The sequence below is a fragment of the Phascolarctos cinereus genome, unplaced genomic scaffold (genome assembly GCF_003287225.1).
Source record: "Phascolarctos cinereus isolate Bilbo 61053 unplaced genomic scaffold, phaCin_HiC Scaffold_726;HRSCAF=1367, whole genome shotgun sequence".
Taxonomy (NCBI): domain Eukaryota; kingdom Metazoa; phylum Chordata; class Mammalia; order Diprotodontia; family Phascolarctidae; genus Phascolarctos; species Phascolarctos cinereus.
Genome location: NW_027556098.1, coordinates 174,254,302 through 174,281,231, shown reverse-complemented (window position 1 = coordinate 174,281,231; position 26,930 = coordinate 174,254,302). Strand labels below are relative to the sequence as shown.

The 26,930-nt window shown below is 46.3% G+C and overlaps 3 protein-coding genes across 4 annotated transcripts; 1 reads left to right on the top strand and 2 right to left on the bottom strand.

Annotated features, from left to right (window-relative positions):
• Positions 1-654: 654 nt before the first annotated feature.
• On the top strand, positions 655-1,987 carry H2AX (H2A.X variant histone). The gene has a single exon (XM_020984818.2). The coding sequence runs from the start codon at positions 771-773 to the stop codon at positions 1,206-1,208; it is 438 nt and encodes a 145-aa protein (XP_020840477.1). The 5' UTR covers positions 655-770; the 3' UTR covers positions 1,209-1,987.
• HMBS (hydroxymethylbilane synthase) lies at positions 1,984-9,449 on the bottom strand. Of its 2 annotated transcripts, none has more exons than XM_020984816.2 (14): positions 9,247-9,449; positions 6,638-6,691; positions 6,205-6,277; positions 5,726-5,775; positions 5,586-5,641; positions 4,769-4,846; positions 4,462-4,539; positions 4,264-4,339; positions 3,969-4,082; positions 3,603-3,641; positions 3,232-3,351; positions 2,807-2,860; positions 2,512-2,598; positions 1,984-2,432 (listed from the first exon to the last, which is right to left on the bottom strand). In XM_020984816.2, the coding sequence occupies exons 1-14, from the start codon at positions 9,274-9,276 to the stop codon at positions 2,259-2,261; spliced, it is 1,083 nt and encodes a 360-aa protein (XP_020840475.1). In that variant the 5' UTR covers positions 9,277-9,449; the 3' UTR covers positions 1,984-2,258. The 2 variants fall into 2 exon arrangements, with proteins under 2 accessions (XP_020840475.1, XP_020840476.1); XM_020984817.2 differs by lacking the exon at positions 9,247-9,449 and adding an exon at positions 6,901-6,984.
• Positions 9,450-11,010: 1,561 nt separating this feature from the next.
• VPS11 (VPS11 core subunit of CORVET and HOPS complexes) lies at positions 11,011-20,433 on the bottom strand. Its single transcript, XM_020984815.2, has 16 exons — positions 20,215-20,433; positions 19,703-19,851; positions 19,469-19,604; positions 18,674-18,837; positions 17,945-18,192; positions 16,707-16,908; positions 15,943-16,094; positions 15,451-15,637; positions 14,794-14,940; positions 14,493-14,681; positions 14,236-14,397; positions 13,874-14,013; positions 13,574-13,776; positions 13,305-13,476; positions 11,796-12,018; positions 11,011-11,600 (listed from the first exon to the last, which is right to left on the bottom strand). Exons 1-16 carry the CDS (start codon positions 20,381-20,383, stop codon positions 11,436-11,438), a joined length of 2,808 nt encoding a protein of 935 aa, XP_020840474.1. The 5' UTR covers positions 20,384-20,433; the 3' UTR covers positions 11,011-11,435.
• Positions 20,434-26,930: the final 6,497 nt, after the last annotated feature.

The following is a 26,930-nucleotide window of genomic DNA, read 5'->3' as shown; positions in this document are numbered from 1 at the left end:
TAGATGGAGGAAATTGGAATAAGATGGGGAACTCAGCGTCTGGGCGCTGGCCCCTGGCCTCTGCTGCCATTAGACAATCTCCGGTTCTCTAGAGGGGTCTGCCTTCTTTCAGTCCTTTTCAGTCATGTCAGACTCTTCATGACCCCCTTTGGGGTTTTCTTGGCAGAGATATTAGAATGGTTTGCCATTTTCTTTTCCAGCTCATTTTACAGATGAAGAAACTGAGGCAGACAGGGTTAAGTGACTTGCCCAGGGTCACACAGCTAGTAAATGAGGCTAGATTTGAACTCAGGAAGATCAGTCTTCCTCCACTGCGCCACCTAGCTGCCCCCGGCACCCTCTCGCCCCACCCATTTTCCTTTCTTGGCGCCTATGCCATTTGAATCTCCCGCGCTTCTAATTGATTGGCCGTCTGCGGAAAGCGGGAAGCCGCGGGGGGGGGGGGAAGGCGTGGAGTAGACACCTAGTTTGCTACTCAGAATCATCTCCCCCCGGGTGAGAAGAGATTTCAAATCCAGCCATTCAGTAAGCACGTTCACACGCTTGGGAGGCGGAGCCTGGTGACTAACTCTAGCCAATTGGAGGCGGCCGTCAAATGATCCAGCCAATAAATAACTAAAGGACGCTGTGACCGGCTGCCTTAAAGGCGGCAGCTTTGCACGCCGACCGGCATTTAGACTGCGGCGAGAGTTTGGCGAGTGTGTCTGCGCGTGCGCAGCCGTTACTCGCGGTAGTTCTCTCAGAACCAGTCTCGCGCTTTATACGTTAGCATGTCGGGTCGCGGCAAGACCGGCGGGAAGGCCCGTGCCAAGGCCAAGTCTCGCTCTTCGCGGGCCGGGCTGCAGTTCCCCGTGGGTCGTGTGCACCGATTGCTGAGGAAGGGCCACTACGCGGAGCGAGTCGGGGCCGGCGCGCCGGTGTACCTGGCGGCCGTGCTGGAGTACTTGACGGCCGAGATCCTGGAGCTGGCGGGCAACGCGGCCCGGGACAACAAGAAGACCCGCATCATCCCCCGCCACCTGCAGCTGGCCATCCGCAACGACGAGGAACTCAACAAACTCCTGGGCGGCGTGACCATCGCCCAGGGCGGCGTCCTGCCCAACATCCAGGCGGTGCTGCTGCCCAAGAAGAGCGGCGCCATCACCGGACCCAAGGCCCCGGGCAGCGGCGGCAGCAAGAAGAGCACGCAGGCCTCGCAGGAGTACTGAGGGTAGCCCCGGCCTCGGCGCCGCGGCCGCTCGGCCCCCGCACCAGACCCCCCCCCCCACACACCACAAAGGCCCTTTTCAGGGCCGCCTGCCCCCTCAATGAGAGAGCTGCTCCACTCGTCTCCCTCCCCGACCGAGCCCGGCCTCCGGGCGTCCTCGGCCCCGCCCCCTCCTCCGGCCCGGCGCGCGGGGTCCCGGGGCCCGCCTCCTCTCTCGGCAGCTACTGAACAAACCCCGAGGCCGCGCGCGCGGGGGCTCCGGATGGGGCCCCCCCGGACCAGCAAGGGGCAGTCCGCGGCCCCGGCCGGCGCTGAAGTTCATCCGCAGCCCGGACCTCTGGCTCATGAACTGAATTTTCTCAGCTTAGACACGTTGCCTTTATCCTGGGGAAGGAACTAAGGGAATTGAGACTGTGAAAGACAATTTGGAAGTCTAATTAACTTAATTTTATTAAATGTTTTGTTTTTTCTAATGAAGTTTCTCATCTTTCTTAGGCATTACTGTAGTTGGTGACCTAAGGGCTGGAACACAGCTGCTGGGGGCTCCCCCTAGGTCACAAAGGTTAGCAGATGTCAGCGATAATTCGGTTGGCCATTTTTCCTTGGGAATTTGGGTCTGGAATGTAAAAAGGATTTTTTTTCCCTATGTAAATAAGTCAATCTGCATTTATGGGCCAGGCACTGGAGATAAGATAATCCTGGTGCCCAGAGTGGGAAGGAGAAGATTGTCCCCACCCCTATCCTTTGTCTATAGGCCAAATAAAAATTCCACTAGAGTAATTTGAGGTGTTTTATTGACAGATTTGGTTACATTCAATGTCCGCTTTTCTACAAACAGACAATCCTCCAGCCCCTTGTATAAAAAGGGCCAGAACAAGGCACTAGGATGCTTAGCAGCAACAGGTCCCCTTTCCCACACCTGAGTCCTGGATGATGCAGTTTTTGTGCCCAGGGGTAGTCCCTATTGAGTTAGTTAATGGGGGAAAGGTTGGGGCACCACAGAACAAATCTGACCAACGTTTCCTAGGCAGAAAATGCCCTCAGGGCTAGGTTAGTGGGCATCATTGAGCTGTCTTGCTACATCCAGTATTTTCTTGGCTCCCTTGTTCAGCAGCAGGTTGGCGAGATTGATACCCAGATTTTCAGCTGCCATTTGGGCTCCCTGAGATATATTCCGAGCAGTGATGCCCACCCGCTGCACATCATCCTCTGGGCCATCTTCATGCTGTACAGGAGAGAAGAGTTAGTAGAGAAGAAGGGGTGTGATAGAACCCTTGCTGGCCCTCCCCTAGGGGTCCTGGTACCTGGGCTAAGACATTGATGGTTGTCTGCATGGTTTCCTTCAGACTATCTGAGCCATCCAGACTCCATACTCCTCCAGTCAGGTATAGCTAGGAAACAGAACAGGTGACAGAGGGACTAGAGGGAGTTCCATAGGGGTAGAGAATCATCTTAATTTTTGTATGCTCTACTACCTAGTAACAGAGTAGATGCTTCATATATATTGAAGCTAAAGGCCAACCATTCCTTATGAAAATGTTATTTAGGTATTCTACTCCCCAGCTAGTATTTGAAGTATGGGCAAAATGAAACACTTACCTGCCCGTCCTTGAGGACTGTATGGACTGCCACAGGCACACTGCAGCCTCCCTCCTATAAACAAGACCATGGCTGTGAGCTCCAAGGACTCTGATAACATACTTTCATCTTTTTGGGGGGGGGGGTGTTAGGCAATAGGGTTAAATGATTTGCCCAGGGTCACACAGCTAGTAAGTGTTATGCGGCTGAGGCCAGATTTGAACTCAGGTCCTCCTGAATCCAGGGCTGGTGCTCTATCCACTGTGCCACCTAGGTGTCCTAATAACATACTTTCAATCACCCCATTCTAAAAGACTGACTGGAAACAAGGTGGAGTGGGGGGAGGGAAGTGTTCATACTCCCTCCCAGGTTTTCTGATCTTCTAATATTTACTATGTTTGTAGCATACTGAGGCACACCCTCCCCAAGTGAAGTACTGGTCCTACCAGGTGCCTCAGGAAGGCCCTCTCAGCAATGCATCGGAGCAAGGTCTCAGGATCATGCAGCACACCAACCAAATCCAGCACTTCCTGGTCTTTGGATCGGACCTCAACACCCAGGGCCCCCTGGGGAGAAACCCCACATTTCATCAGGCCTTTCCTTTTCACACAAAACAACCTGGTTAAGTATGGGGCTGCCAAAATTATTTCCCAGTTGCCCAGAGAATACAAGCTCTTTCTCAAGGTGTGTTTCCACCCCTGGGGAGGCGGAGGCCAAAGGCTATAGGATTTATTCCTGGGTTGGGGGAGGAGAAAGGACCAAAAGTGAAGTGCCCACATCCCCAGAGGTGAAACATGGCTTTCATGACCAAGCATACCTGGCCCACAGCATACAGACATTCTTCAGGGTACAAGAGCTAGAGGAGGAGAGCAAACAATCAGTTGTGGTAGACACGGAAACTGAGATGGGGCTACCCTGCCAGACAGCATGACTTAGCAAGGCTGGGAGCCTGGATTCCAGGTTCCTAATTCCAGCTCTTCCCAATCTGGATCTTGTTTTCCCATTTAGATGATAATGTTTGAGTGAGGACTCAGGAGATCTTCAGTAGGGCATAAAGAAGAGGCTTTTATTTTTTTTAACTGGGGCAGGGATGATGATTCAGCACCTAACTGAGGGCTTTGAACATAAGTGTAAACCTTCCCGGTCACAAGGATGTAATGAGTGACAGGAAAAATAATCTTACCTGCCCCACACGGCTCTGCCAACCCATTCGCTGCAGCCCAGCTGCTGCCAGGATGATGGCACTAAATTCCTGCTGCTCATCCAGCTTCCGAAGCCTAGTGTTGAGATTCCCTCTCTGCAAGGGTACAGTGTTAAGGACTATTGTCAAGGCTTCTCGCAGGCCCCTGGCCTCCCCAGCCTCTGGCATCCATGGCCTAGTCACCCGGCTGGTATGCCAGTCAATGAAAAGAGCCCTCCCTACCATGCAGATCTTTCTGACCTTTGTTATGTCCCACCTCAAACTGCCAAAAGGATACAATACTTTTGAATTCCAGATGTGGAAATTTCCGCTGCAACTGGGCTGCTCTGCGAAGGGAGCTGGTTCCTACCACACTGTAAGGTCAGAGGGTTTAGGGTAGAAGTCAGCACAGAGTAATCTTTACCAATCCATCCCCTCCCCTTCCCCAACATCTGCCTTCCCACCCCAATCCTACTGCTCCTTCCCAAACTCTTACCTCTTCTCTGGCAGGGTACCCAAGTTCTGCCCAGCATATTTAGGGTGGAAGATAACAGCGTCATAGGGGCTTTCCCTCCTAGGGAGAGAGGGAAGGGTTATATGCTGTCGATCAGGTAAGGTATTTGCTCAATTCAACACAATGTGACCTGAAGCCATCCCAATCTCTTCAAAGAACCAACCAAAAATTGATCACTGAAGTCAAGAGAGTAACAGTGAAGGTAGAAGGAGAAGTAACCAAAGAAAGGAATGCTAAAATGAGGTGCACACCTCTCCCCAATCCCCTTGACTTCAAGATTGTGTCTTACTTGCAGACAGCGCCAATAGTGAAGGCTGGGGGCAGTACAGTGGGCAAGTCCTTCAGGGAATGTACAACCAGGTCCACTCTGGAAGAGACAGAGCCAGGGAGAGGAGGACAAACATTACAAGAAGCAATGATTTCCCATTACCTCCCCATCCCCTCTCAATGCTTCGGTCCAATGAAGTCCAAGAAGAGTAATCACAACTCAGATTTCTATAGCATTTAAGTTTTCCAAAGAATTCCCCATGCCCCCCAACCAAGCTGTGGCGGAGATAAGGGTAAGTAAGCATCATGCTAAGGAAATGAGCTAAGAAAAGAGAAGAGCCCAGTCGAGGGCCCATAGCTAGTGAAGTGCTAGGGCTGCTATTCAAACCCAGGTGTCCTGATTCCAAATTCTGACGTTCTTCCACTATACAGTGGTGCCCTACACTATATCTCAGGAACCAAGCAGGAAAGGGCCTTTTCTTGTTACCTAGATGCCCACACACCATCTCTTTGTACCACTAGGCACAAAGTATCATGATGGTCACTTGTGTTCTAAACTAAGAGCTCACTCCAAGAAACCGAGGACAGGGCTGTGATCCCAGCAAAGAAGATGCAATCTTTAAACTCTGGTCCTAAATATACTATGGCTCCTGAAGTCCACCCTCAGCCCATATCTTCTGGGTGCCAAACCCTTTGGTCTTTGTAGAAACCAGGCCCCAGGGCAGCTGTGATCCCAGGAAGGTAGAAAGATGGTGGAGAGGCCCCACAGTATCCAGGCACTAGAAGAGTCCCGAGGTGGCCTTCAGAGCTTAGCTCTCCTGCCCTACCCCGTCACTTACTCATTCTTTTCCAAGGCATACTCCAGCTCCTTAGTGAATAGGCTTTTCTCCCCAATCTGTCAGGGAAAAGAGAAGGGCATTGTGAAACCCACGGAGCTGGGTAGAGACTACTAGTAGTCAGGGAAGGTGAGAGAGATTACCTTAGAGAGTGCAGTATCCAGGATCTTGTCCCCAGTGGTAGACATTGCAACTAAAATGGAGTGATTGGCCAGTCAACAAATATCTGAGTACTTAATATGTGCCCCCCAATACTGTGCTCCCACCATACATACAGCTGTGCTAGGTACTTGGGTGGGGAAAGAGAAAAGAAAAGTAACATCAGGCTTTTGTCCTAAAAGATCTCATGTCTGCATGTGGGGACAAAACACATACATCTAAAAAGTTAAAAAGATCAAGCAGTATATAATAAGGACCAAATGAGTTGTACAAACAATAGGAGGTCACCGTGGCTGGACTGATCAGGGAAGATTTCATGAAGTGGGTAGGAATGGTTTAAACTGGTTCTTCCAACAGATTAAAACTTGGAAGTGCTATAGATTCTGCCTGCCACCCTCCTGGGGCTAGTGGCCAAGTTCCCTGCTAATCCCCTTTTCTCCACTGGAGCCACTTGAGAACTCACTGATTTCAAACTGCAGACCAGGGTAGAGGTCCTTCAGCACTGCCACCACACTGTCCGTCTGTATCCTTGCCAGCTGGGAAGCAAAGATCTGGTTCAGTGCTGCCCTTCCCTCCCCACTGTCCAGGAGGATAGTCCAAGACACACAGAGCTTACATTGGGCCAAGGAAATCCCAATGGGGACAGACTAGGGACGACAGCAGTACAGGGGATCCGACCCAAGTGCCTTCTAAGTGAGGCAGGATACTAGTCCAGTGCTCCCAACAGTTTAAGCCCCTCTCCAAAAAAGTCCAGCCTTAAATTATTTCTCAGTAGAGACCAAACTAAAAGCCTGTCTTCTGTAGCTACCCCACTTGGAGTGGTGAAGCAGCTGAGTCCCCTATGTCCCCCAAACTCTGATTCCTGGTGCCTACAACAGCACGAACCCCTATCCCACCTGGCTCTTGCGAGTACCCACTCGGATCACTCTCATCTTTGGGCTGTTTCCTTCCTGTGGAGAGAGAACCCAGAGTTATTACCCTCCTCTGCACCCTTTCCCCTGCAAATCCAGAATCCCAGAACAAGAGACCTCAAGAGGCTGCCAGAAAGCCACTCCAACAGTCTTGCCTGTGGATGTAGCCTAGGAGGGTTACTCTGATGCCATCCCCTCTACCTTATTCAAAGTCTTGGACTAAATTTCAAGTGACCTTCCTGCCTTACCTGGGAAGAATAAGGCTTTTCCAATGGTCAAACAAAGATGAAGGGTACAGGTAGCTATACTTCCCAACAGGACTCTGAGCCCTGGAAGGGAGACAGAGTAAGGGAGTACTTGAAGGTGGTGCTGGATGCACCCAGGTGGGCAGGGAGATAAGCGTCATCAGGCCAACCACAAGGAGGGTGGGGTCAGAACTGGAAGGGGGGGAGGGAAAGGGGAAAGGAGGGGATGTTCTTTGGAGCAACACTGGAGGTGGCCACACACTGGACAACTTGTGCTGAGTCACTGACAGTTGGAGAGATCAGTGACCCACACCAAAGTGGACAAAAACCCCATCTACACAACCAGTGGTGCTACCCAAATGCTAAAGTCACCACTGTGCCTATAACTTCACATGCTTTAGAAACGTGGTCAGTGATGGGAATGGGACAGGAGGAAGGAAAGAGGAGCCTAAGAGGAAACAAATCGTTCTTCATCAGTCTGTTTCAGAGACACAAATCCCCTCCTCTAGTTTCAAGAGCAAAGAAACTCCTAGACACAGAAATTGAGACTTGGAACCAGAAGGGACACAGTCTTTCCTCTTGGTAGGGTTCTCTGAGAATATCTGCCAAGGGACCAGGAAGGAGGATCTATGCCCTGAAGGCCAGAATATAGGATCATGTTTAACTGAAATTGAGTCCAGCTACTACCTGATGCCTGTTTTCCCTGCACTAGGCCCATGGGGGGGGGGGGACTTACTGCAGCTGAGTATATAAAGGATATGTCACTTTGCTGCTGTCCATCACAGCCATCTCTCAAATAAACACATCCAAAGAGCGACAACCAAAGTCAAGACCAAAACCCTTGACCTGCCTAACAGGGATCTCTGCTGTGTTCCAGTACATCCACTGGACAGATGAGGGAGCCCACAGAAATGAGTCAAGAGCATTCCAGAGCTCAGAGATTCCAAGCGGGAATACCCTGGTATGGCAGAGAATCTTTTAATTCTACTGAGTGGTGTAGACAGTGGAGATAATTTCCCCTTTCTCCCCAGTACCTCAGATACACCTTGGCCAATCACGGTCATGGTGTTATCTCAGTGACTAGCAGGATCCCTTGAGGATGAGGTGAATCAAGCCACATGAGGATCAGTGGGAGGAACTAGAGATGTCTATTTACCCAAAAGAAGCTGTCTTTAAACACTGGGAAGGACAACCCGTGGGAGAGTGAATACTTATTCTGCTTGGCTCCAGGCAACAGTGGCAGAGGCTGTCAAGCAGACTTGGCCAAACATTTGCCAGCGAGGTAGTAGAGAATAAGGGTTGCTGTACTACACGACCTCTGAAATCGATTCCAATTCCGAGAGTCTACAATTGATCTATGATTGTAAGGACATAGCTCCTGGAGAGGAAGGGGTGACAGGTCAAGTCTTGGCTCAAACCAGACGGTTCCCTCAGACTCCAACGTCTGGAGGGAACCGGGGAGTTTGAAGCAGGGCATCTGTGCGCTAAGGGGGAAAAGAGACAAGATGAGTAGGAAGGGTTAGCGAAGAAGAAAAGAAGCAGTAGAGGAATGTGTGCAGTAGTCCCTTCCCCTCTGGATATGGGGGAGGGGCGGGGATCCTAGGGTAAGGAGATGGGACGGACTTCAAAGATTATACAATCTGCGGGTCAGGACTTTGTGTTGCTAATTTTTTTTCCATAAATGTCTTTCAATGTAATTGGATTCTTTCGTAATACCATATATTTTATTTTATGCATTTAAAAATTATTCCGAGAGGGGGTCAATAGAGTGACCAAAGGAGTTGGTGACACCAAAAATTCCCAATCCTCCCATTTCACACCGGACAAAACTGTGGCCCGGAGACGCCGCTCGTACATCGCAGGACCGAGGGCCGGCTCGGCGGCTCGCGCACGGCGCTCTGCCCACGGACGAGCTACGGGCTCCCAAGCCTCGGGAGCCAGGCGCGACCCTGCGGCCCCTCCCCCGCCTCTGCCCCGGGTCAGTGTTCGCCCAGAATCAGGCCGCTGGCGGCTGGGGAGCGCCTGCCCCGGGAGCACTAGCTCGGAGACGGTGGCCTGCATTTCCTCCACGCGATAACAGCCAAGTGCCTCCGACCCCAGCGCCCACAGGGAGCTTCCCATCTCGGAAAATTCGGCCTCCCCAGCAGGGGGTCCGAGGAGATTTCCCCCGCCCACCCCGGGCACCGTCGGCTGGGGCCACATTCGCCACTGTCTCTTTAAACCCCATTCAAAGCCCGGCACCCGTAACAGCCGTTCCGACCAATAGGCTGCGGAGGACGGCGGCCAACAGCCAATCATTTGTCCGATAGACGCAGGGACGCAAATAGGGTCCGTCCGGACAGGACTCACCCCAGCGGCCGCATCTCCGCTCACGGACATGACTCCGTCCGTAGAGTGAGGCTGGAAGGCGCGCGCGGGCAGGCACCCCCGGCTTGCCGGGGACGCGAGACCCTCAGACCTGCCGGGGGCCAGGGGCACGTGGAGTCTACGCTGCCCGGGCCGCCTCCTGCTCCCGGACACTCGCAGAGGACCTTGCGTCACTTCCGCTCCATCCCTTTAAAGGGGCAGACCTCGGTGCGGCCTGACGCTGGAGCTTGAGACTTGGAGAGGGCGGGGCTGGCCCACTAAGGTGGCGGCTGCTCCCAACTAAGCTTCTTCCCAAGAGTTAGGGTTCCTGCCTAAGGGCAGGGTCGCCCAACGAATCCGAATGGCGTGCAGGTCTGCCAGGACATTCTCTTAAAGAAAAAGTTACTGGGGCAGCTAGGTGGCGCAGTACATAGAGCCTTGGAGTCAGGAGGACCTGAGTTCAAATGCGGCTTCAGACACATGACACTCACAGCTGTGTGACCCTGGGCAAGTCACTTAACCCCATTGCCTAGCCAAAAAAATAAAGAGAGAGAGAGAGAGGGGAAAAAATAGATTCATGCAGCCTGGAGAAATAGTGAATTCCCCCTCCTTAGAGGCCAAGGAAAAGCTAGATAACCACTTAATTTTGTAGTGAAGAATCAGTAATCAATCATTTATTAAGTGCTTATTATTATTAGGCACCAGGGATACAAGTACAAAGGATGAAGCAAAACACTTGTGAAGAATAATTATTCCAGTTTTTACAAAGGAAAAAAAATAATGCTCAAAGTCTCTGGCAATAGAAATTCCTTGACTAGTCCGAAGGTCTTTCTATTACATTCTACTTTTTTAAAGAGTAGATGATTTGTCCAAGGTGAGCGGAGGGAAAGAGGAAAAAAGGAAAGGAAGGTCAGGGGAAACAATTTATTAATTGACTGCCACGTGCCAGGCACTGTTGTAAGTGCTTTAAAAACATCTCGTTTGATCCTCACAACAACCCCAGGGAGCAGGTGCTATTATCTCCATTTCAGAGTTGATGAAACAGGCAGAGGTTGTGACTTGCCCTGTCACAGCTAGTGAGCATCCAAGGCCAGATTTTAACCGAGGTCTTCCCAACTTCAGCTCCAGTGCTCCATCTACTTTGACAGTGTATAAGCAGGCCAGTAAAGTGGTGGAGCCTGCCTAAAATTCCAGTCGAATGACTTTCAGGATAGTTATTCCCTCTCCTATGCTACAATGCACCCCACCCCCAAAACCAGCACATGCTGATAACTTAAATGCAACTCATCCACAGCTTTGTTCATACTGATAGGATGAGATAACAGCAGCTTGATTTTCACATAGTAGCACAAACTTAAACTGACCCTTTCAAAGAGGGGTTTTAGAGTCTTTAAAGAATCATTTATTCTCTATGCTTCCCCCTCCTTTCCAATTCAGCATGCAGCCAAGACGGTATCTCCTACCTAGCCTCCTTCCCACAACCTCAGCCCCCTGAGGATCCCCATGGGAACAATGCCTAAAATATCTGCAACGGGACAGAGTAAAAGCTGTCTTGGATGCTAGTTTCTGGACACCCCTTGACCTCAAGCTACGGAAGCCTCACTTGACCTTTTTTAAGAAGCCAAGAGCCCCATCGTATACAGGAATGAGGTAGAGTAGCACCATACCCTTCGAGACTATCTCTGTGGCTGCAAGAGGTGGGACATGGAGTGCACCGGGCAGGCACATCAGGAAAGGCCAGGATGGCCTCAAATAAGTCATCTTCCCTCCAAAAGTGTCCTGTCTTTTTATTTACAAACTGGATGCTTGAACTCAAGCAGAAACTGGTGCTCTGGACAAAGAGGAAAACAGCTATGGTCCATATATATGCAGACAGCTTACGTGGGTGGCTTCCCTTGCCCTGATGGGATTACTATGAGGACATCCTTCTCTGCTGGCAGCCGTCAGCACTGGGAAGGGGCAGGCTAAGGAAGGGCAAAGGAGACAGTGAGAAAGCAAATCTCTGCTTCTAAGTGTTATGAAGTCAGAGATGGAGAGGGAGGGGCAGTTGCTCTCCAAACTGTTCACTGGAACCTCCCACTGGGGAAGCATCTTTGTTCACACAATTAGTCCATGAAGCCTCTCGTTATTTGTATCCTGCCATCTCCATGCCTAATCTGCCTTCCAATGTCATTCCTCTGATCCAAGTGTCCTTAGGTACCCCGCTTGGAGTGCATGAGCAAGTCTCGCTGCAGGCCAGCCTCCAGGCTGGTGCCCATTCTGCCCGCAGGTGAATCAGTCAGCAGGGTCAACTTGTTGAAGACACCACGTCCAAAATAGTCGGCGATGACAGAGAAGCTGTCATTGGAATATTTGAGCTGGCAGGCAACAGAGAGAGAGAGCCCAGTTAGAACAGGACAGGGAAAACTTGCTCGGGCACTTGGCTGCTCCACTGCTACCCTCCGCACCAAGGCCTTGGGCCCCAAGAGGAGACGCAATGCCTGCCAGGGAGCCCGACAGCATTCCTGCTTATTTGTTGGGGGTCTTACCCAGCTCCTCTCTGCCATCCCTACCTGATGCTGAAATTGATCATGCAAATCTCGCTTTTGCTCCTGGGCCCGGATCATGTCCATAACCTTGCGGTTCTCGGGGAGGCAGGTGGGGCAGTCAGCATCACTTTCTGAGTAGCTCTCAAAACAGTGTTGGTGGAATGAATGGCCACACAAAAAGTGGACAGAGGGCAGCTCCAGGGCACTGGTGCAGATACTGCACTTTGTCTTCTGGAAGATCTTCGGGCTATAAACAGAACAGAAGAGGGATAAGATGTGAAAGTAATGGCATGGAGGGCAAAAAGCTAGGTAGCATAGAGACAGGAGAACTGAACTTCAGACAAGTCCTGGGCCAAAGCTGTGACCTTGAAAATCTTTACCCTAAACTATATGAAATTTCATCTTATCAAGTCAGAAAATGATACAGCTTAGTACTAGGAAGAACCTTAGAAATCACCCAATTTTATAAATGAAAAAATTAACATTCGGAGCCAAAGTAATCTGCACATGGGCACAGCCACCTGGGATATGGCAGACCCGGGATTTAAACCGAGCTTATCTAGCTCTAAATCTAGTATTCTTTATACCGCTCAGTACTGCCCCCTCCCTCCCAAAAAAGGCATTTACATAGTACAAGACAGCAACACGAATGTGATTTTTAAAAATTATTTGGGGAAAGGTGTTGGGCAACATGACAGCTATTTCCAAACACTTTAAAGTTGAAGTGCAAATAGGGAATAGATTATTCTGCCTCTCCCTAGAGGGTAGACTTAGAACCCCAATAGATGGAAGCCAAGGAAACTGACTTCTGCTAGAACATAAAGGAAGAATTCTCTAACAAACAGAGCTATTCAACAGTGACACGGACTGGCCCGTGACAGAATCAGCTTCCCATCACTGGAGATGTTCAAATGTCTCCTGCAGGAAGTCTGGTCTGAAATGTGAAAAAGGACTCATGCTTGTAAAAGTCAGATTCAATGACCTAATGGGGCACTTCCACTTCTAAGAGAATATGATTCTCAAAAACTGGAAGTGGTAAAGGAAGAAGAAAGTCGCAGGGCTCCTCAAAGCTTTGTATGTTCCTGTCAGGCACCTGCAGCCCATGGACATTTTCTCCTTGACTTTTTCCACAATCAGTACCCAGATTTTCTTTGATGACAGTTGTCATTATACCTTCACTGTACGTCATACTAAAATCCTTTGTCTCCTATAGTCAACCGTCAGCACTACGGATGATCTATAACAAACTTTTTATTCCAGGCTTAAAATTCCTTTCTCACACCAATACTGCTAATCTAAAAAACAAATTGGTTACATTATATCCAAAGCTAAATCTAAATGATTATTACATAATGACTACTTTCAGTTTCTCATACTATAATAGCCTTCTGTTGAGGCAGACAGTGAAGAATGAACTGTATTCAACCAACACTAACATTTGACCAAGAAAGAGGCTCAAAAGCCCATCACAAATCAGGCTACTGCACACACAGGGCCACACCAGCTTCCACCCCAACCCTCAGCCCCAAACACCTGGTCTTCAGCTCCTGGATCTCCTGGCGTATGCGGCTGGTCTCTTCCCGGTACCTCCGAACCCGAAGCTCGTCCTTCTCAATCTGCTGGCTCTGCTTTTGTAACTTCTGCACCAGATAATCCTTGATGACGGACAATGTGGCCGTCGAGTTGTGAGCCAAGGTCTGCACCACTGAAGTGAGGGGAGAGAGGAAAAGGAAAGAACCTAAGAGTGGGCAGAACCTCGCTCACTGAGACCCAGCTTCCCATACCCCAGGCTTCTCACCCACCTAAGAGGGGTGGCATCAGGTTCTTGCTCTCAATGTGTTTGAGCACAGCAGCAACATATTCCTTGCAGTCTTCTTCCTTGCGGGCAAAGTAACTGAGAGCTTGCTCCCACAGAGAGGGCTCCTGGTCCCCGTGCCGCTCACAGACGGCGATCACCTGTCGGTACTGCTCATGCTGCATATGGTAATGCATGATCTGCTGGAACCTGGGGCCAGGGAAGGGAGTAAGGTCAGGGACCAGTCCTGACAAGCCACCTGGACTCCTCCTCTTACCCCAACTTCCCTGACCTTCCCAAGCCTTACAGCTTTCCCTGCTCATAGAGGTAAAGGACCCCATCTTGAAAATCGTGCATCTGGCAAAGAACCAAGGCCTTATCGAAAACATTGGAAAAGTGGCCACTCTTCAAGAGAGAGAGCGCCTCAGCATGGAGCTTCTCCTTGACCTAGGGGAGTATGAAGGGAGAGCCAGTGTGAGCAATAAATCAACTATCCCATGCTCTCTAAGTCCTCTTCACCAAACGGAATTCAGCCCCATTGCGGCCCTTCAGTGGCTCTAAAAACACTTACCGAGCTACCAACAAGCAGCCAACCCAACCGAAAGATTTGAAACCCACCAGCACATTTTCATTTTCTCATGGCTGCCATATTCCCTCCACACTCTCTACCTGTGGGTCCTTCTCGTGAGCCCAATTCTGTAGTCTCAGCTCTAGCAGAGTATCATAGACCCCCTGGGATGAGTCTGCTTGCACGTCAGTCATATGCTCTAGGAAGGCCTTCAGTTCCCTTGGGTTGTTGGCAAAAATAGGAATGAATTCCTCAGAATTGGCCTGGAGAGCACAAAATGAGAAAGAGAAAACTGCCTGGATAGCCTTGCTTGGCTTTCTTTGCATGTGGCGACTACCCTCCTTGATGTCTTCCTTACCCTGTAGCCAGGCCCATCGCTCTCAGCAGCAGCCTCTGCACGGGGCCGATAGTCAGTGCACAGGACCTTCAGCAGTTGGGTGGTTTGCTCTGGGGCATGATGCATGAGGATCTTGCCATACCGCTTCATGTTGCTTTCTGCCTGCTCAAAGGGCAACTTTCCAATGTACTGTAATGCCTCCTGGTAGTTCTGGGAGAAAGGAGGGGTGAAATTATACCCTGGCCCAGGCCCACTTTTCCCTCCTCCTCTGGGGTAGAATCCTGAGAAGGCAGCTATCTCCCAAGTCTAAGACCCTGCCCACCTTGTTATCCTCTAGCTGGACTTTCAGGTACCACTCATGGTGAGCATGGTTCTCAGCCAAGTACAGGGCATGGGAATAGTAGCCAGCCTGCCGAAGGACCTTGATGGCTGTTTCTACATCAAAGTGTACTTCACTTTCACTCTTTGTCTACCAGAGAAAGAGAAACCAAAGTCGTTATTAACAAAAAAGCAATGGAAACATGCACCAAAAATGAAGCCCAGAAATATAATATTCCAGGCCCAGAAAAAGATCTTTTCACTTGTTTCTTCTTGGAGAAACCTATGTGTGAAACACAACTCCAATTTCCCCATTTCCCAGACTTAAGACATGTACAGAAAAATTAAGTTCCATATGGTAGCTGAGGAGAAAAAAAATACCAGGAAAGACACTCTGTTGTTCTACTGCCTCGCACTTCCCAGGATGATGAGTCTTCCCATTCTTCTCTGCCCCATTAAACAAGGATAATAACAATACCAACCCCAAGAGATTATTTCAAGGATCAAATGAGATGATACAAGTAAAGTACTTTTCAAGTCTTAATACTCTGTATGCCAGCTATTATTGCAGAATGGAGAACGACAATTCTCGGGGTTAAGTATAGATCACATGACCCTTCGAAACCCTTCCCTCCCAGACCCATGCCCTCCCTCCAAGCACCTTGATGAATTCCTCTAGTTTGGAGCTGTCCTTAAGCTTTGTGTAGCAATTAAGCAACAGGGTGGTGTGGTCAGCATTGGCCAGTGACTGTCGGTGCAGAGTCTGCAGATAGGCAGTCAGGTTGTGGATGCGCTGGGCATCCAAGAATTTCCGGATCACATAGGATGGCTCCAACTTCCCTATGGTTCTGAGAAAATGTGTGTGTACATTAATACAAAGGGATACCAATGTTTAGTGCAAAAAAAGGTGAGTGAGGAAGAAGGGTCAAACCATAATTACAAACAAAACTAGAGCTCTTCTGAAATAAAGGATGCTCGTTTGTATTTAATTTCATGCTGCTTAACAGAACATTAAAATGCAGATGTTCCCTCCTCAGTCTCACACCCTTTTTCTTACTTGAAAACATCGCAGTTTCTGCAATCTCTGATGTGTTTCTACATACGGCTACCCCAACCTAGAAAATTTCCTGAGTAGGTTTAATTTCATACTGACCGGATATATTGCTGGACAGCGCCATCGTGGTTTCCCTTGCTATAGAGGTGGTCCCCATACTGCATGAAGATCTGTGCCAGGCCATCACTATCCAGGTGCTGGCTTTTGGCCAAGTTGATTGCCATCTCAAACAGATTCTTTTTGAACAACATCTAATGGTGGGAAATGTGGGAAAAAAGGGAGAAGTGGCACTGGGGAAAAGGTTTCTCCAAAATGCCTCTCAACAGCACGAACCCCACAAGCTGAAAGTCTCAGAGTACTGAATCTACACAAGTTCTACAATGGAGAAGACCCATTAAGACAACTCCTAAATCAACCTGAGAACAATCTGAATGCCAAGGATGACCCTAGGCAGAGGCTGGCGCTCCCCAGGATGCTTCAAAAGGGATCACTTTCTGAGACAGCTAGATGGTGCAGTGAATAGAGCTCCGGCCTTGGAACTGGGAGGACCTGAGTTCAAATCCAGCCTCAGACACTTGACACTCACTAGCTGTGTGACCCTGGGCAAGTCACTTAACTCTAACTGCCTCACCAAAACAAACCAAAAAAAAAACCAAAAAAAGGATCACTTCCCTTCGGGACTCCAACCTAGACCATTCACCTTATAGTTCTATCCTAGGAAAGCTAAGTAAGGTTGCAGAAACTCAGACGCCCCAGACCGAGAAGAGAGGAGACATCCCAGCCCAGAGGATGAGGGCAACCCAATCCTGGAGCCACTGCAGCTAATTTCCTAGTGCCTGCTCCAGGGAGCCTGGTGATCTTGCCTCCAGTTTAGTCTGAGTGTCCTTTTCCTGAAGCACATGGACTCGCCCATCCCGAGTCAGCACATATAGAGAGCCCCACTCAGCGAGCACGTCTACCACATCCTCAAAGACGGAGCTATAGGCAATGAACTTGTTGCACAGATCATAGATGTTGAGGATCTGCTTGTCTGAGCTCTGGGAGTCCCTGCTGGTAAACTCTGACCTGTAAAAGGAGGAACAAGGGTCAGATCTCATCCAGCCCCACTTCATCTTCTCTCCTCTCTCCCCATCTCTCCTTTAGTATACTCCCTCAACATTATCCTTCCATGCATAACAATCCACCTTTTATAATCTCTAAGCAATTTATCACAAAACACTGACTGAACCTATAAATAAACGTGCTTTCCACTGATCTGGGAAGCATATAGAAAAAACTAGTATCTGATCTTCCAAACAAAGACACAGCTCTGACAGACACTGATGGGGACAGAAAACCAGTTCAATCACTGAACAAGTGTGTGCTGGGAAAAAAAAAAAAGCAGATCTGGAAAAAACCACCAGAGACCAACTACAATGCTATGAATGAAGATACAACATAGCTACAACACTCAGGTTAAACACAACTGCTAACTAATTATTAGTATGTTCAAATTAATACAGCCTCTCTTTCCTTTAGTATAAGATAAGTTAACAAGAGCATGCAGTTGCACATACAATCACCAGTCTTAAATGCTTGGGGTTATTTTTTAAAAGTTTTCAAGAAAGAAAATTTGGGTTTTGAGTGCTTATTAGCTGTGTTAAAAATCTATTAAAAATATTTACTGCATACAAAGCACTAACTGAAAACATACCAATGACAGGATAGCAAATTTATGACATAGAGACTACCCCCCTCTCTCCTCACTTAGATGTTTCTTCCAAACTACTAGTTCTAAGATTTACCAGCACTGCTTTCCTGACATCTCCCTTGCCAGAACTGCATTTATTTAGGTGGCAAAAAGTGGAGACCAAGACTTAGTTCCCTGTTGTGTTTGGTGCACAAGGAATGGTAAGCAAACACCTAGAGCTAAAAAGTTCTAGACAGAATAATCTGAGTTATAAGTGTCAACCAGGGGAAAGTAAAGCAAAGTGAAGCTGGCAAAATCTAATCATTAAGACTTAAAGTCCACTTCACCCTGGAAATTTGTATTTTTCTTTCCTCACATCCCCTCTCCAAACTTCTTGGTCCCCAGCTCCTCCCTACCCCCAAGCCTCCTTACTTGGGTGAAATCTTGCGGTCCCGGGAAACAATAACAAGGTAGCCACGGAACCAGTGGGCAATAAGTTTATGGCCCTCAAAGGCAAAGCAAGGGCCACGCTCATCAGGCTGATATAAGTAAACACATTCATCCCCAGCAACAATAAATTGCAGGTCCTGGGAAGGATCACTTAAGGCTGAGCAGCGCAGGCCACAGCCATGGGTGTCTAACTCTATCCGAGAGTAGTCCTTTCCAGACAGACTGTAGGACTGCAGAAAAAGAGGAAATACATGTAGTCACATAAGGATCTTCTTCCTTAATGTACCCTAATTTATCACAGGCAAAGACATTTTCCTCCTTTATCTACTAAGAGATACAGGGTTTTGCTCCTCCTAAGTACTTAATAATCATTATAACCATGGAATCCTAAGAATATTCCTAAGGGGTTGTGTAATACAGATGGGGGCAACTAAAGACTAGAGAGGTTAAATGACTTATCTATGGCAATTTGTCAAATCAGTCTCAATGACAAGACTAGAATCCTGCCCAGTCTTCTCAACCTAGAGTTCTTTGCTTCCTCAAACTATTAAGAAAGAGAGAAGCAAAGCAGAGGTAATGGATGAAGGCTAGAAGATGAAGAAGCCAAGTACTGAGAATCTCTCCAATTAGTTCTTATTCCTTTGGGACATTTGTTAATCATAATAACCTCATCACCCGATTGTCCACCAAGAAAATGATCCAGACTCATACCTGTACGTTCTCTGTTGTCACCACGAACAAGTGGGTAGTCTTGCCTGCCTGGCGGAAGGCCAGCCCAGTGACAGGATAGCTGCCTTTGTGCAAAATCTGAGTCTTGCTGTGCCGGTCCCTGGTGATATCACCCTTGTTAAGGGTAACACTACCATCTGTAAAGCCTGTAGGAGGTAATCAGATAGAGACTAGTTAGGTGGGTTTAAAGAAGCTAGAGAAAAGAATGGGGAACATGACACATGTTCAAAAGGGAGAAATCCATTCCAAAATATTCTCCTTTAACTCAATTTCCTGTAATATGGTCAGCTGGATAGTTTATACATTTTTTTTTAAGTCAAGTCAACAACTATGTGTCAGGCACTGTGCTAAATATTGACGACACAAAGAAAGGAAAAAAGCAACAGTCCTGTCTTCAAGGAGCTCAGTCTAATGAGGGAAACAACATACAAAGAAGATACAGGGTAAAGCAAAAATAATCCTCTTGCAAAAGGTGAAAGAATTAAACGCTTGGCCATTTGACAGATTTCACAATAGTAATTAATGTTATTGAGATTTATACAGTATTTATTAAGTAGCAGAAGGAGGACTTGAAGTCACTTATTTTAAGTCCAGTGTTCTCACTACACTGCCCTCACAAATATCAATCAGTTCAAAACCATGCATATACATATGTGCTTAATAAATGATAACAAAAACAATGCCTGAGCTACATAAAGAGTTTCGAGGAGTTTAGTTCTTATTAAAAGGACCTACACTTTTGCTGTCTTTCATTCTACTTGACTAGACTGTGCTCACCAATAGCCATAAAGTTGAGATTCTCATGAACTGTCAAACAGGACACTACAGTTGGCTCTGACCCTGGAATGGCAGGGAAGATTCGAGTGCAGAGGGGATTCCCACCATCTCTTTTCTCCAGATTCCAGACCTTCACCTAAGGACAGAGCTCAGGTACATTAAACCCCAGTTCCCCTTAAATCAACACTCACTTTGACACACTCCCTCCCTTCTTTTCTCTTTACTGACTCTTACCAGAGGATTGATCCCCTCTTCGTCCTCTCCCACAGATGCCAGGATATTGTGCTGTTTCAGCTGATATAAATGAGTTACCCGGAGCTTGTACGCCTGAAAGCCTGTGAGTTGCAGGGATCGGGGCAGGAACCAGATCTGTCCTTCCATGTGTTCAGGGTAGTCAAGGAGCCTATGACCTGTATCTGCCTTTCAATCTTTCCTAAATTCCCCATCTTACAATCAGGAAAAAAACCAGAAACGACGAGGATCGACCGAGCACAAACAACCTCAGGACCCCATTCGTGTCCCGTTCCCTTGGGGAAGGATGGGAGAATGGGGGACCCTCTCCTCTCTGATCCCAAAGGGTGGGCAAGGCCCCTTCTCGGCTCAGGGGTCTCCCAAAACGGGGAAGACGGATGTCGGGTTTGGAGGAAGATGCTCTGCTCCCTTCTGGCCTCAGGAAGCCGGGGTGCGGCCCCCGGCGCTATGACGGCCCCTCAGGAAGGGGGCGGCCCCGAGTCATGGAAGGATATCCCCAAAGACCAAGCTCCCCCGGCCCGAATCGCAGACGGTGATGCCCGGAGGAAGGCTGAGGGGCCTGGCTGCCCCCGATCCAGGCCCGGCCCCATCATTCCCCGCCGGTTCCTTCACCAGTTCCTTGTCAAAAAAGACGAAGCGGCGCCACTGCAGGTAGGCCGCCATCTTGCCCCCAAGCCGCCACCTTCCGAGGGACAATCACGTGAGCCGTGCCTGAGGGTCACATGACACTGGAACCGGAGCGCCCACGTGAGGTGGGTTGTGTTTGCTGCCCCTTCCAGGTCCCTGCCGTTATCACGTGGGTTCCTCGGCCTGGCGCGGATTGGCTGAAAAGGCGCGGGGTGGTGCTCGTTCTCATCTTTCTTTCTTACAGCAACGATCCCATTGCGGGTTGTATGGCACACCTCATTGACACCCCATTCATTCAGGCGACAGGTATTTGATGAATTGCTTGAAGTATATGTATTGACAGTTTTCAGAAGCATAAACACTTTTGCTAATAATCACTTGAAAAAATGCTCTACTTCAGAAGGATTATCAGTTCAAACCCCTCAAACTTTCAAAAATAATTAAATGAAATAAAATTATTGCATTTAAGAATAATTAAATTCAATGCAATTATTGAATTTTAAAATACTGAATGCCAAAAAATTCATCAAATTGTCAAAAATAATTAAATGCAATAAGATTCATGGATTAAATGTACAACTCCTTTAGTGGATAGAATTGCAATCTTGTAAACGTGAACAGAGCAGCAAGGCGGGGCAGTGGGTGGAGAGCCGGGCCTGGAATGAGAAGGACCTAAATTGAAATATGGCCTCAGAAATTAACTGTGTGATCCTGGGCAAGTAACTTAACCCTGTTTGCCTCAGTTTCCTCATCTGTAAGATGAACTGGAGAAGGAAATGGTAAACCACCCCAGTATCGTTGCCAAGGAAACCCCAAATGGGGTCACGAAGAGTTGGAGGAGACTGAAATGACTCAACCACAGAATGTGGCCAAGAATCTGACAGGAAGCAGTAAAAGTTACAAAAATAATCATACCCTTTGACCCAATAATTCTATGGCTGGGAGTATACATAAGAAAATGTTATTATTAAAAGAAGAAAAATGATTTGTCCAAGCGTTTCCATAACAGTAGTATATGGAGGTGGGGGGGGGAGGTTGGTACAACCCTGACCAAGTTGTTTCCCGGTCCAGTTTTCGAAATCACAGGAGAAGCCAGGTAGCTGATGTGAGGAGGTATTAGTGTTTTTAAATAAAGTCACTTTACCCGGTTATCCCTTTATAAAATGTGAAGGAGTTTGTCCTCCAGCCTGCCACTGGCTGGAGAAGATTGGCCAGGCCTCTAGGAGCCTTTGAAAGATAGCTTGCCAGCTCTGTTAGTAGCTGGTGCAGGAAACACCTTCAAGGAGTCCAACTCCCTTTGTACCTGTGGCAGTCTAGAGAGGCTAAGAAAGGAGATCTGGAAAAGGGATTGGTCTTTGGGTATCTCTTGTCCTTCTGCCATGAAATATTGCTAGTCTTGAAGTTGGGTTAGGTAAGAGACAGTTATTACCTAGCCTTAGGTTTGTGCTTACCCACTGATGTGTGTATTTGAGGGAGAATGTGCCCTAGCTAAAGGGAAAAAATGTTTTGTACCTACTGTTTTTCTTAAGCTATCTTGGTTTTTGTTCAAAGTTTTTGCTTTGAACTAATTTTGTCTACTATTAAAGAAGTGTGAACCCCACAGAGTACCATTTACCTGAAAGTAACAGGCCTTCTGAGGAACCCAAGTTGTGAATGCAATTTGAAGGGTATACCCTGGGAGTACTACATCTGATTGAAAAAAAAAAGGAATAGTAGTGCAAGTAAGAGTATGAGAAATACAAAGAAATCTGGAAAGACCTTTATGAAATAATGCAAAATTTTAAAAAGCAGAACTAAAAGAATAAGTAAACACTAATTGTAATCATGAGGAGAAGTGAATGAGATGAAATGGACAAAAATCTTGATGAAGAATTGGAAGAAGATACTGGAAACTGTTGGGATGTTTCATGCATTGAAATTAATTTAAATGTAAATAAAATTAGTTTTTTGTATTGATGTTTAGTATTAGCTTTTTAACAATTTTTTAAAAATACGGTTAACAAATAAACAGATCCTAGTGATTTGAATATAGCTACTGTATCTGTCTCTTTTTTTCCTGTGGAGATCCTAGGGCTCAGGAAATGATTGACAGAGAAAGAGACATAGCAATTTCTGATTATCCCAGCACAGTAAAATGATTAGTCTTTCCCCTGAATCAGATCAATATGATCTCTTTTCTTAAATAAGAGCAGAAACCACTAAGTAGAAAAACTCTTCTAGACTTTGCCTTCACTTACTCTTGTATCCTCTGACATTTTAACTGGAACTTAATTTGAGATAAAAGCACCAGAAGCTGACAAATTGCCTGGGTGCTAAGCAATGAGGTGACTAGAAGATAGTAGTATAACCTGACACGACTTCTGAGTGAGGAGTAAATACCCGGCCACAGGCCAGTGTCACCCAAAACCATAGAGGGCTGCAGCTATTAGACTTCCTTTGGCTGCTGAGCTGTGGGAAATTTCCTCCTCCTCATATTTTACTTGTTTTGTTTTGTTTTGTTTTGAACGGTGAGCCTGATATGAGAAAAATGAAAATCTCTCCCGATTTTCCCTTCATACTCAGATATTCATGGATTGGAATCATTTCTCATCTGCACAAAATATGAAGGACAAGGAATAGGTGTAGTGAAATATATGCAATTCTTTACACTTAATTCCACATAATTGCAACTATGTGATTAAAAGTGTGAATCTAGGAATGCAATGGGAAGTGACCTGATAGAGTAGAACTGTGGGTTGCATGGGAGATTGTAGATGTAGAGAGTAGGTTTTATAATATTTTGATAACTTTTGTAATGTAATTGGTTTCCTTTGTTAATACTAGATATTTTATTTTTTGTACTTAAAAAACGTTATTCTGAGACGGGGACCACAGGCTTCACTGGACTTTGAAGGGATCCATGACTCAAGAAAGGGTTAAGAAATCTTTTCCTAGACAATTTAGTCTAGGAACTTTGACAGGAAGAGGTTAGCAAGGAAGCTACTTCTAAGTTAAATGAACCATATCTGATGGTAAACAGCCCAGTCTTTTTCAAGCTTGAGGGTCCCCCAGATGCACAGTGAGGAAGCTTCAGTGTATTAGAAAGTGACTGATTGATCTGTCAGGAATATGCCGGTAAGAACATGAGAGGCTTGAGCTGGCAACTTCAGTAGATAACCTATTGGTCAATTTAGATATAGGGAAACTAGTAGCAAAGTGAATAGTGTCCTGAGTCAGGAAGACTTATCCTCCTGAGTTCAAATCTGACCTCCAACACTTAACTAACTTCCTGACCCTGGGCAAGTTACTTAACCCTCTTTGCCTCAGTTTCCTCATCTGTACAATGAGCTGGAGAAGGAAATGGCGAACCATTGTAGTATCTTTGCCAAGAAAATCCCAAATGGGGTCATAAAGAGTCAGACATGGCTGAACAACAATTTAGATATTGGATTCATCAAATTAAACTCCCTTGCTGGATATTTGACACAGTGACACTTCATTTCCTGGTTGGAGGAAGGCAAGCACTGAACTACAAAAATAGTTCAATCTTACTATCACTGAGACTTTTTAGAATTTTTTTTTGTCAAGGCAATCAGGGTTAAGTGACTTCACTGAGACTTTTTTAAAAAATTATTTATTTAGTATTTTATTTTTCATCAATTACTTGTTTTTTGCTTTTTGGTGAGGCAATTGGGGTTAAGTGATTTGCCCAGAGTCACACAGATACTAACTGTTAGTGTCTGAGACCAGATTTTAACTCAGCTCCTCCTGACTCCAAGGCTGGAACTCTATCCACTGCACCATCCAGCTGCCCTCCCCCCATATTTAACATTGGGTTTTAAAATTTTGGGTTCCAAATTCTCTCCCTTTCTCCCTCCCCACCCCCCTCATTGAGAAGGCAAGCAACTTGATATAGGTTATACATGTGTAACAGTACAAAACATATTTCCATATTAGTCATATTGTAAAAGAAATCATAAATCAAAACAACAACAACAACAACAACAAAACCTCAAGAAAAATGAAGGAAGTTTAAAAAGTATGCTTCAGTCTGTATGTAGACACCATCAGTTTTTTCTCTGGGGATGGATAGCATTTTTCATTGTAAGTCCTTCAGAGATGTCTTAGATCATTGTATTACTGAGAATAGCTAAGTCATTCACAGCTGATCAGCCTACAGTATTGCTGTTACTTTGTACACAGTACATTTCACTTTGCACCAGCTCATGGAAGTTTTCCCAGATTTTTCTGAGAGCATCCTGCTCATCATTTCTTATAGTACAATAGTATTCCATCATAATCATATACCACAGTTTGTTCAGCCATTCCCCATTTGATGGGCATCCCCTCAATTTCTAATTCTTTGCCACCAGAAAAGAGCTGCTATAAATATTTTTGTACATATAAGTCCTTTTCCTTTTTGTTTTTCAACTCTTTTGGGATACAGACCTAGTAGTGGTATTGCTAGGTCAAAGAGTATGCATGGTTTTATAGCCCTTTGGGCATAGTTCTAAATTGTTCTACAGAATGGTTGAATCAGTTCACAACTCCACCAACAGTACATTAATGTCTCAGTTTTTCCACATCCCCTTCTACATTTGCCATTTGCCTTTTCTGTCCAATTAGCCAATCTAATAGGTATGACAAAGTATCTCAGAATCGTTTTAATTTGCATTTCTCCAATCAATAGTGAGAGTATTTTTCATATAGCTATGGATAGCTTTGATTACTTCATCTGAAAACTGAAAACTGAAACTGAAAAAACTGAAACTGAAAACACATCTTTTGATCATTTATCAATTGGGGAATGGCTCTTATTTTTATAAATTTGATTCCATTCTCTATGTTTGAGAAATGAGTCCTTTATCAGAGAAACTTCAGAGAAGCTTCAATTTTTTTTCCCCACAGTTGCTATTGCTAACTGTATTTCCCTTCATCTTATTTTCCTCTCCCCCACCCCTATTTATTCTATTCTCTCTGTCTCTCTTCAAAAGTGTTTTGCTTCTGACTGCTCCCTCCCCCAGTATGCCCTTTTATCACTGCACCTCACCCCTTCTCTTATCCCCTTCCCTTCCTACTTTCCTGTGGAATAAGATAGATTCCTATACCCAACTGTTATTCCCTCTTTGCTGCTCATTTCTTACAGTACAATAGTATTCCATCACAATCATATACCACAACTTGTTCAGCCATTCCCCAACTGATGGGCATCCCCTCAATTTCTAATTCTTTGCCACCAGAAAAGAGCTGCTATAAATATTTTTGTACATATAGGTTCTTTTCCTTTTTGTTTTTTAATCTCTTTTAGGACACAATAGTGGTATTGCTAAGTCAAAGAGTAGGTATAGTTGTATAGCCCTTTGGGCATAGTGCCACATTGCGCTACAGAATGGTTGAATCAGTTCACAACTCCATCAACAATGTATTAACGTCTCAATTTTCCCACATCCCCTCTAACATTTGTCATTTGCTTTTTCTGTCCTATTAGCCAATCCCAATAGGTGAGGTGGTACCTCAGAATTGTTTTAATTTGCACTTCTCCAATCAATAGTATCACTGAGACTTGACATTATACTCAAAACTATGACTATGGAAGACTATCTGGCCTCAGACACTAGCTGTGTGACCCTAGGCAAGTCACTTAACCTCTGCTTGCTTCAGGTTCCTTAACTGTTCCCTACCTTGCAGGGTTGTTGTGAGGACCAAATAAGATATTTGTAAAAATCACTTAGCGCTTATTTGTAAAAAGTGAATGCTTACTCCCTACCTCCCCTTTCTTGATTGATAAGTTCAAGAAATACAAGCTTGGCACAGAGGGTTGAGGGTGAAGTGATGAGGGACCTCAGCTCTCTGAAAGAGCATGGTCTTTGCCAACAGCAAAGTGGCTGATAAATTTTTTATTGCATTAATGAAATTATTTTTAAAAAGATAAGAGGAAGGAACAAGAGGAATTGGTTATTCTAGGACTGATTTTGACTAACAAAAGGGAACTGCTTCCTGACATCAAAATGATAGAATAGAATTAGTGATCAAGAAGGAGAAGAAAGTTGGTATGCTCTGAAAACACCTTACATTTTGGGACAGCAAGCTTCAAGGGTTCAGAGAAAGAATAGGAAGAATCCCATGGCCCAAAATTCTATAAAGGAAAAGTGGCCCAAGAGAGGTGGAAAGCCCTCAAGAATGAATTTCTAAAGACAAGTAAATTATTCCAATGAGGAAAAAGAGGTCAGCTTTCTAAAGAGACTAATATGGTTATCCACCAGCTCAGGTTTAGAAGAGACATGCATATAAGTTGAAAGCAAGGTCATGTGACTGAAGAAGGATATAGGGATGGCATTATTCCTGTAAGAACAAAATTAGGACTGACAAAGCTGAGAATCGGTTTATGCTATCAGTTTTATTGTTGTTTAGTCATTTAATCACGTCCAACTCTTTGTGACCCCATTTGGAATTTTCTTTGGTAAAGATACTGGAGTGCTTTGCCATTTCCTTTTCCAGCTCATTTTACAGAAGAGGAAACTGAGACAGACAGGGTTAAATGATTTGCTCAGGATCACACAGGTAATAAATGTCTGAGGCTGAATTAAAACTCATGAAGATAAGT